Source organism: Sinocyclocheilus anshuiensis, unplaced genomic scaffold, assembly GCF_001515605.1.
Source record: "Sinocyclocheilus anshuiensis isolate Anshui unplaced genomic scaffold, SAMN03320099.WGS_v1.1 scaffold925, whole genome shotgun sequence".
NCBI lineage: Eukaryota > Metazoa > Chordata > Actinopteri > Cypriniformes > Cyprinidae > Sinocyclocheilus > Sinocyclocheilus anshuiensis.
Genome location: NW_015555753.1, coordinates 175,363 through 186,123, shown reverse-complemented (window position 1 = coordinate 186,123; position 10,761 = coordinate 175,363). Strand labels below are relative to the sequence as shown.

The 10,761-nt window shown below is 40.1% G+C and overlaps 1 protein-coding gene across 4 annotated transcripts; it reads left to right on the top strand.

Moving 5' to 3' along the window:
• The first annotated feature begins 1,340 nt into the window (after window positions 1-1,340).
• Window positions 1,341-7,565, top strand: LOC107673768 (calphotin-like). Of its 4 annotated transcripts, none has more exons than XM_016467544.1 (3): window positions 1,341-1,543; window positions 3,334-3,341; window positions 5,893-7,565. In XM_016467544.1, exon 3 carries the CDS (start codon window positions 5,899-5,901, stop codon window positions 7,504-7,506), a length of 1,608 nt encoding a protein of 535 aa, XP_016323030.1. In that variant the 5' UTR covers window positions 1,341-1,543; window positions 3,334-3,341; window positions 5,893-5,898; the 3' UTR covers window positions 7,507-7,565. The 4 variants fall into 4 exon arrangements, with proteins under 4 accessions (XP_016323030.1, XP_016323031.1, XP_016323032.1 ...); XM_016467546.1 differs by lacking the exon at window positions 1,341-1,543 and having other exon boundaries at window positions 3,139-3,341; window positions 5,893-6,591; window positions 6,643-7,565; XM_016467545.1 differs by lacking the exon at window positions 3,334-3,341.
• Window positions 7,566-10,761: the final 3,196 nt, after the last annotated feature.

Genomic DNA, 10,761 nt, shown 5'->3' with positions numbered 1-10,761 from the left:
CAGTAAAACCCTGTGTTAGGTTGTTTGATTTCTAATATTGACATTTAGTACAACAAAAAATGCAAGCTGTGCTATAAAACATGCAGAACTATGGAGAGGAAACTAGTTTCTCACGACCACATTTCATCTCATTCCATGTGTCTAGCAGTGAATGCGCCGCTGGTACATTCCTCCCCTCAGTGTGATTTAATCATGAGCTTGTGTTTGATTTCTAATATTGACATTTAGTACAACAAAAAATGCAAGCTGTGCTATAAAACATGCAGAACTATGGAGAGGAAACTAGTTTCTCACGACCACATTTCATCTCATTCCATGTGTCTAGCAGTGAATGCGGCGCTGGTACATTCCTCCCCTCAGTGTGATTTAATCATGAGCTTGTGATGAAGAAAAAATATATATAAATTAATAAAAAAACACAGAAAATACACATGGCTTGTCTACATAAGGATTGACTTATAATTATCCACACAGCTGGCATGTGACCTGTGCACAACAGCATATCTAATAATCATGAATAATCATGTTTTTTTTTACAGTTATCATATTAAGGGGACCATCATTTAGAAAGGTGAATACTTGTTAAATCTGAAGCTTTTTATAAAAGGTGAAAAAGAAGAGTTAATGTTGTTTAAGTGTATTTTGTATTTTCATATTTACACATTTCTAGATCTCATATGAAACGGGCCTAGTAGAATCTCATTGCACCTCTGCTTGTACTATTAACACCAAGTAGCCAGATTACACAAGGGTGTCATGTGTCCGACCACTTTAAGTGGAATGTAATAATGACCTCATGGCTTTCTTACATCTTCCTTGACCTCTGGCACATATATGCTTCAGAAACATTATTCTGGTGAACTGCAGACACGCAAAGAATCTGATGTCAAGATAAGAACAAATGAATGAATTATCTTTTACTTTTTGTTTAAGCATATTCTTCCTTTACCAGAATATCTGCTTAGGACAGGATCGGTGCGTGGATGTCTTTTAAAACAATACTGAATTCGAAGGCCCTGCTTACAATTCACTTCATTCTCCTCTCCTTCAGCCATGGGGGTGGAGTATTGCTGTAACCCCTGTCTTTACACACACACACACACACACACACATAATGAGAAATGTATGCTAAAACCAATCAGGCAGGTGGAAAAAAGGCAAATCCACCAACTTCCAAGTCAAAGGAATACGGTTGCTATAGAGATCACTTCAAAAAGTGAAAGAAAAGAGGGCATTATTCCCAAAACCCATTATAAAGCCCATCTAATCTAGTAAAATATGCACCCAACGTGAGGGGGAAGGGAAGGGAGGAGGAGAGGGAGGGTATATGGATTGTGGGCAGTGGGCAAGAGGGGCTGTGATAACGACAGATGTCTAACAAACCGTAGGTTTAACAGGAGGGGTGAAAAGAGAAAAAACGCCCAGTCGCAGATTGGACCTCAGTGAGAGAGTAGGACTGCCTGGAACTGATTCACATTCACTATTACAGGAGAAAAGAAAGTACATTCAACGCACTCTTACGCACGGATTTCCAGAGAAGCAGGTTAGTAAAATGTTAGTCGCGATTTTATAGTGACTGTTTGAATAACGGGGGAAAATCACTTATAAAACAACGCGTTTTATTGGGACTGGAGATATAATTGAATGCAGACTGCACGAGCCGTTCTTTGTTCTCGTTATTTTCATATGTCACTCATGAAAACTAAAAAGGTACTACAACAAAAGCATCCCATATCTATATTATTCATTAACTAAACGTGAAAAAATGGTTATTTCCTAGAAATGTCTGAATGACACTTTACAAATGTCACGTTTATAGTCTTTCTAAGTTTAATGTTATAATGGGAAGCTGAGGCTGATCTCCTAAATGCAGCTAGGTTACTAGGAGGTTAAAAATGTGTAAAAGTAAAATATAAAAGCCTTATTTTAATTAATTTATTATCCTTTTTAATGAAACTGTGGGTTACAGGTATAGCTTTTACTCAGTTTAAGCTCGAACCCCTTGTATTTCGATTTCCCTTTACTGGCGTTTCTCTATTGAAAGCATTGTTTTAAGGAAATAGGAAACATTAATTTGCGCTAATAAGAAATTGTTATTCAAATGTTAGGAGAGCTGGTCGATATGAGGAAAGGGGTGGCTGCGGTGGGGAGTGGGTTAGGGGGGTGTTGGTGTTGGGCATGTCTGTCTTAAAATATATAAAAATTAATAAAAAAACACAGAAAATACACATGGCTTGTCTACATAAGGATTGACTTATAATTATCCACACAGCTGGCATGTGACCTGTGCACAACAGCATATCTAATAATCATGAATAATCATGTTTTTTTTTACAGTTATCATATTAAGGGGACCATCATTTAGAAAGGTGAATACTTGTTAAATCTGAAGCTTTTTATAAAAGGTGAAAAAGAAGAGTTAATGTTGTTTAAGTGTATTTTGTATTTTCATATTTACATATTTCTAGATCTCATATGAAACGGGCCTAGTAGAATCTCATTGCACCTCTGCTTGTACTATTAACACCAAGTAGCCAGATTACACAAGGGTGTCATGTGTCCGACCACTTTAAGTGGAATGTAATAATGACCTCATGGCTTTCTTACATCTTCCTTGACCTCTGGCACATATATGCTTCAGAAACATTATTCTGGTGAACTGCAGACACGCAAAGAATCTGATGTCAAGATAAGAACAAATGAATGAATTATCTTTTACTTTTTGTTTAAGCATATTCTTCCTTTACCAGAATATCTGCTTAGGACAGGATCGGTGCGTGGATGTCTTTTAAAACAATACTGAATTCGAAGGCCCTGCTTACAATTCACTTCATTCTCCTCTCCTTCAGCCATGGGGGTGGAGTATTGCTGTAACCCCTGTCTTTACACACACACACACACACACACACATAATGAGAAATGTATGCTAAAACCAATCAGGCAGGTGGAAAAAAGGCAAATCCACCAACTTCCAAGTCAAAGGAATACGGTTGCTATAGAGATCACTTCAAAAAGTGAAAGAAAAGAGGGCATTATTCCCAAAACCCATTATAAAGCCCATCTAATCTAGTAAAATATGCACCCAACGTGAGGGGGAAGGGAAGGGAGGAGGAGAGGGAGGGTATATGGATTGTGGGCAGTGGGCAAGAGGGGCTGTGATAACGACAGATGTCTAACAAACCGTAGGTTTAACAGGAGGGGTGAAAAGAGAAAAAACGCCCAGTCGCAGATTGGACCTCAGTGAGAGAGTAGGACTGCCTGGAACTGATTCACATTCACTATTACAGGAGAAAAGAAAGTACATTCAACGCACTCTTACGCACGGATTTCCAGAGAAGCAGGTTAGTAAAATGTTAGTCGCGATTTTATAGTGACTGTTTGAATAACGGGGGAAAATCACTTATAAAACAACGCGTTTTATTGGGACTGGAGATATAATTGAATGCAGACTGCACGAGCCGTTCTTTGTTCTCGTTATTTTCATATGTCACTCATGAAAACTAAAAAGGTACTACATCCCATATATCCCATATCTATATTATTCATTAACTAAACGTGAAAAAATGGTTATTTCCTAGAAATGTACTTTACAAACTTTAAAAATGTCACATTTATAATCTTTCTAAGCTTAATGTTATTACGGGAACGTGTGACTTGTGCCCTATAAGATTGGGAGGTTAAAATGTGAGTAAAAGTAAAAATAAGTCATATATAGAAGCTTTTGTTTTATTATTTTATATTTCAAAATGAAGCAGTGGGTTACAGGTAGCTCTTACTCAGTTAAAGATTTAACCCGTTTTGTATTTCGAGTTCCCTTTACTGGTGCTTTTCTATTGAAAGCATTGTTTTAAGGAAATAGGAAGCATTGATTTGCTCTTATTAAATTCTTATTAAAACGTAAGGAGGTATATATATATATATATATATATTGCTGCCAGACGCCAGACATGAGATAGGCTACTTGGTGTGCTATACTCGCTCAGGGTAGCCCATTTCATCAAGGACATAACTTATATATATATATATATATATATATTGTAACCTGCTGCCAGACATGAGATAGGCTACTTGGTGTGCTATACTCGCTCAGGGTAGCCCATTTCATCAGTCTTCAAGGACATAACTTCATTACATCATTATATTAATGAGTAACTTCATCAAGCAAGATTTGCAGGAATAATGGAGGCTGTGAAGCGTACTGGCACAGAGTGCTGTGAGAGGCTGTAATAAGAGAGGTTGTCTTTAGTGAGCGCTGACATAGCCAGCACATTTTAGCAGTTGGACTCAACTGCAGGTTGGACTGGGGCATGACTGTGTATCCGGTCTTTGTTTGCACCAGTGCAGCACTATGGACAGCTCCTGATGTAACCCCATCATGCTGCAGCTTAAAGGATATTACCCAACTGAGCTGCAATAACTGTAGGCCTTTAAAAGGATGCAAATGGTGTCAAATCTGTGGCAATAAAAAAAAACATTTAATCTACCTCACACGTCCATAATTCCACATATATTTGAAACTAATTCCAATTCCAATTTACAAATTAGGTTCCTTGCCATTTACAAGAATATTTTTGGTAATAGGAAAAATTGTTGTATAATAAAAGCTTCCATTGGAGTTAAAAAAGAATGATTTAAGTAGCATTAGTAGCAAATGTTATCTAATCAGTCTTTCTCATGAATCCTATCTTTACACCTCCCCAAACCAAGCTGCTTTACTAACCAGAACCAGCCATACATTTTTTTTAAAAGAAGTGAATAACTTTTATATGAATTTTTGATTGATTGTAGTGAAGTTGTATACAGATTGATAGAATAAAAAAAAAATGCAGACATAATATTATACTTGACATAACTAGACCTGTTGGTCTTTAAGATAGACTAGGTTTTGTTGGTTTTGTCTAGCTTTCTGAGGATTCATTAGTTAAAAGTGCTGTGTTTCGCTTCCAGATCCTTCCAAACCGCCATTTTATACAATCAGTGCATGCTACCTTTACACTGTAAGACTGGGTTGTTGAATTAAATCTTTACAAGTTTACAAGAAATGTGACATTCCCATCCAGTCACTGTTTGTCCTTAAGCCACGTCCTCCTCCATAACAAAGTTGGATTGCATTCAAAGTCCTTGGCAGAGATTGCATTGGGCTGAAATGATTGAGTGAGCGCCCTTTAAATGGAGAAACAGGGTGGGCCATGTGGTGTATACAGATTGATAGAATAAAAAAAAAATGCAGACATAATATTATACTTGACATAACTAGACCTGTTGGTCTTTAAGATAGACTAGGTTTTGTTGGTTTTGTCTAGCTTTCTGAGGATTCATTAGTTAAAAGTGCTGTGTTTCGCTTCCAGATCCTTCCAAACCGCCATTTTATACAATCAGTGCATGCTACCTTTACACTGTAAGACTGGGTTGTTGAATTAAATTTTTATAAGTTTACAAGAAATGTGACATTCCCATCCAGTCACTGTTTGTCCTTAAGCCACGTCCTCCTCCATAACAACGTTGGACTGCATTCAAAGTCCTTGGCAGAGATTGCATTGGGTTGAAATGATTGAGTGAGCGCCCTTTAAATGGAGAAACAGGGTGGGCCATGTGGGCAGTTTTACATTTTACAATTTCATATCCATAATGAGGTGCTAAGAATATTGGTTATTTTTTTGTTTAGTTTTAGAACAACTTTTTGCATAATAATGTAGCTCAAACAGTATGGCACTAGCAATGGCAAGGTCATGGGTTTGATTCCCAGGGAATTTCTGAACTTATAAAAATGTATAATGAATGAATGCAATGGATACTGCTTTGGATAAAAGCATTTGACAAATTCATAAAAGTAAATATATTGAAATGCAGTGATGTTTGTAGATTATATAAGATGTTCTTCTGTTCCCACAGAAAATCATGGGAGGCAAGCTAAGCAAAAGGAAGAAGGGATACGATGTCAGCGACCCTAAGGAGAAGAAAGAGGAGAGTGCTGTGGCAGCAGTTGAACCAGCTGAGAAAAAGGCAGAGACCCCTGTGACTGAGTCGGAAGCTGTACCTCAGGAGGCTGCTGCAGTAAGTGCAGCACCGCCGGTGGTGGAGTCTGAAGCACCAGCTGAGAAGTCTGCCTCTCCTTCAGCAGCACAAGCAGAGGTGAAGAAGGATGATTCTGCACCAGAAAAACCAGTGGCTACAACAGAGGCATCTACTGCTGCATCCAATGAACCAGAAAGTGCTCCAGAGGAACCAGCAGCTGTACCAGAGTCACAAGCAGTAGAGGTACCAGCATCTGCATCAGAGGCAACAGCAGTAGAGGCAACAGCTGCTACACAAGACGCACCAGCAGCAGAGGTACCAGCAGCTGCATTAGAGACACCAGCAGTGGCACCAGAGGTATCAGCACCCAAGGAACTTGCAGATGCACCAGAAGCATCAGCAGCAGAGGACCCTTCAGCTGCACCTGAGGAACCAGTGACAAAGGAACTTGCAGCTGCATCTGAGGAACCAGTGACAAAGGAACCTGAAGCTGCACCAGCAACAGAGGAATCTGCCGCTGCACCTGAGGAACCAGCTGCTGTACCAACAGCAGAGGAATCTGCAGCTGCACCAGAGGTGGCAGAGAAACCTACGACTGCAACAGAAGAACCAGCCACTGCACCAGAGACACCAGTGACAGAGAAACCAGGATCTGAGCCACCTGCAGCTGCACCTGAGGAACATGCAACTTGCCCAGAGGCTGAAGATTCTGCAGTTGCACTTGAGGATCCTGCACCTGCGCTAGAAGAGCCTGTATTGTCGCCTAAACTTGAACCTTCGCCAGTGGAACCTGTCATAGAGGAAGCAGTAGAGAAAGTGGTTGAGGAGGTTGCAAATGAATTGTCCACCAAAATTACAGAAACCACTGAGGTCACACCAGAACCAGAGACTGTTACTGAGGCAGCAGCTCCAGAGCCAGTTGCCGAATCTGCCCCAGTGTCTGAACCTGTTTCCAAGGAATTGAGTGCAGAGGTCGAGATGGCTGTGCCTTCCCCAGAGGAACCCACACCAGTCACAGAGCCTGAATCTGAAACTGCTGCACCCCCTGAGGTTACACTAACACAAGCAAGTCCTGAGCCATCCCCAGAGGAGCCAACACAACCCGAACCTATGGCAGAACAAAAGAGTGCAGAGGAGTCCATTCCCGCAATTGTCATCGTAGAATCAACCTCAACCAATGAGCTCTGCCTTGAGGAACCTGTCTCGACTATCACAGATCTGAAGCTGAATAATGGAGACTGTGAGAGTGCTGGCTCAGCAGAGGAATCCGTGTCGGCTCCCCCTAAGGTAAACGGGGAATGCCATGAGCAGGCACCAGACGTAGCCCCTGCGGATGTCCTTGAGTCCCCGGTTGAGGCATGTGTAAATGGTGTGAAGGACAAAGAACCCCCTCGAGAGCTAAGTGACTGTGAACTGAAAAAGGACTTGAGTTTGGGTGCTGACTTTCAGGGTCCAGCTCCAATTGGTGACATGGTAGAAGTGCCACAGTGAGCTGAGCTGTCGACCTAATTTGAGAAACAAACCTTAAATGTGAATCCCATATTGATGCAAACAAAAAAATGAAACAATCGTCTGACAACACAGGCATTCTGAAAATAAATGTGAAAAATGCCTGTTGTGTTCTCTCAGGCAAAATAATTTCTGGTTAACCAAAAAGAAATACAACCACCCAAGAGCTAAGAGTGTGAAAAACAAAGAATGAAATAGTGAGGGCAAAAGCCTTAAAGGAAATGGGAGAGAATGATGAGAATGAAGCGAGAGACAGAGAAAAAGAGAGCGCATGGTCTTTGAAGTCTTTGTGGTCGGTGTCCTGCTGTCATTGCAGAGGGTGAGCTTACAGGACTGGTTGAATATGTAAGCCACAGAAATGATGATTAGACAAGAACATAATTAAAAAAAAAAACACTGAGATGGCAGAACAGAAATGCTGGACAGTAACAATGGCAAAAATGAATGAACAATCATCTTTTGTGTGCGAGACTGATCCCTATTGAAATGGTTTATTGGATTAGCATTTAATAGTATCTAATCTAATTTAGACCACATTTCTGTCACCATGTAATACGGAGATTTGAGGATGAAGCATTTTGAACTTTTCATATTGGGAGAATCAGCGGGGAATGTTCATTTTAACTTAATGGCTTGGAAAATAAAATAAAACACTCTGTTATACCTTAAAAACGATTCTTTCTTTTTTGCACTGTTGCACTATTGTGAATGTTGTGCTGAGTGGATGCAAATGTGGAAAGTTTTTTTTTTTTTACTTAAAAACAGTATTTCAAATAAATGTACGATGCAATCTCATGCATAGAGCAGACCCATTTTGTTTCAAAAGCATGTGCACAGCGTGTTGGCTCTGAATTAATATAAGAGTAGTATACTGTAGACAGCTGCAACAGTTACATTCAAGGCCTGTTTTCAGCCTTTTTGTGTGGTAGTAGAGAACTGACCGGCAGGTCACCATTCCAACTATGTCCCAAGAGTCAATGACTTTGTAAATTTGTTCTGTGGGGCTGGGCATCAGACATGTGTTGTTTTAAGTAACATGGAACATGGCCATGAATGCAAATGTCTGTTCAAAGGCTTAACTCAGCAATCAGGTTGTGATAGAACAGGGGAAAGGATTTTTCATTCTTCACGGGGGAAAGAGGTCCCAGGATAACAAGAGGGTGATGCCGTACAATGCAGCAGACTGCAGTGGGGGAACAAGACTGGGGAAGGTCTCTTGCTCGAAAGGAGGAGCTCTGACACAGTGTAGAGAGGGAGAGATTGGCCATGACAAAAAAAAAAAAAAGATAATGCCTTCAGAAATTTTTACACATACACATAGACTTACATAACCTAGAAAGGACACATGGACAAATTAGAAACATGGAACACGAAGACCTCAATAAACTCAACAAAAAAAAAAAAGTACTAAAAACATGCTACTCTCACATACTCTCTAAAAGAAAAGAAAATATCTGAAGGTTCCCAAGTGCCCTGCACAGGCACCATAATGAGCTCCTCCACATACCAAGCATGAATTCTCGAGTTTCTTAAAAAAAACACACAAAAAAAAAACACAGGCATACAGATTTATGAAAGGAATGTTCTCTAAAGCTGAGGGGGGCGGGGGCGGATGGATGAATGAACTCACTGGCTTCAGTGTTTTTCAGAGTCACTGTTAAACTTGTTCTCTGTGTGAAATCAGAATGAACAGAATATATTTGTGTACCACTTTCTAAAAAATGCTATTTAATATTATACAGTGGCATTACACTTTTAAATGGGTTTTAGGCTACTCATCCTCTTGTCATTCAAAAAGAAGATATTTTGAAAAATGTTAATTTTATGCACAAAAACACTGACATTAATTTTTTTTTGACTTTTCTGTAGTTTTCCACAAAAATTTTTGTTGAAGGTGAAAAAGGTCTTGATATCTTGCACTATAAGGTCTTATAGTTTGTCATCAAAAAAGAGATCTCTGGTTTGCAGATTTAAGGGAGGTCCAGTGTGAGGAATTTTCTATACAAGGTATCCAGTTTCCTCATCCCATCTTACTGTGCTCGGGGAGCAAGTTTCCTTCCTTCTTTCAGCTCTCTCTCTCTCTTTCTTGCTCCCTTCCTCCCATATTCTTCCTCTTTTTTTCTTAGCTTTCATGCACAACAGATGAGAGGCCCTGCTTGCATCTTGATTTAAAGGCTCTCTACAGTGCATAGTTGTGCAGCCGCAGCTGCAGTGCTTGGATACACCAGCACTATGTGTTCTATACTGGTGCCTTGGCACAAAACTCAACGTGCTTTCCTGTTTCTTTATACACATGAGGACATTTGATCTTTCACTTTCACTCCCCTTAGTATAAAATCCCCTTCCTTGTATAAAAAAATCCAAAGAATGGTATAGTATATAAAATCTGGCACATTTATTAAAAGTTTTATGTTATTTCAACATTATTTGAAGTCGGCATGTATAACAGAAATTCACTCTATTCAGATCTCTTCAAAATGCATCTTATTTTGAGTGATTCATCTGTGCATGTCTTGTTTTCTTGTTTTGATCTGGTAATTTTTAATAAAAAATGTCATCACACAATCTTCCAGTGAAACGACAGACTTCACTCTGGTGACATATGCAGGACTTCTCCAATCATTTAATCCAGTCGCCTAAACTCTGCCCCTTTCTTACAATCATGTGCATCTCACATTCAGATCTGCCTCTATGCAATCAACAACCAATGGGTAGAACCATGGCCGGACTTACCATTGGGCTTGAGTGGGCTGCAGCCCATGGGCCCCGCCTTGTTGGGGGCCCCGCCTTTGCCCGTTTACGTTTGTTTGATTTGTTCGTTATATGCCAGTCAGAATTCAGAAATTATTAGCCGCATTTCTTTCCACTGCGCACTGTAACACCAAGCCAGCAGAGGGAGCCCTCGCCCGAGTATTGACTGTTAGCACTCCCTCTGCTTTCTCTGCAACCACTTCCTGTTTAGTGGCCATATTAACCTGGCCACCACATGACTACTTTGCGAAGTATTGCCAGTTTATCCTGCCTTACCAAGCGTTTGTATCTCTGCCTTCTTACCACGTGTATGACCTGTTTATCTGTTTGTTTTGACTTCTCTTTTGGATTACCCCTTTTGCCTGTTTGCCTGGTTGGACTGCCTTACTGTGTTTTTGACCTCATTGCCTGTTTTTACTGACCCTGAGTTTGGTTTTGTTGGACTGCTTCAATAAACATCCGCATATGGATTCTTCCTCGGCTTCC

Excerpts from the sequence above, each read along its gene's own strand:
- LOC107673768 (XM_016467545.1), top strand. The coding sequence starts at position 5,899 with ATGGGAGGCAAGCTAAGCAAAAGGAAGAAGGGATACGATGTCAGCGAC.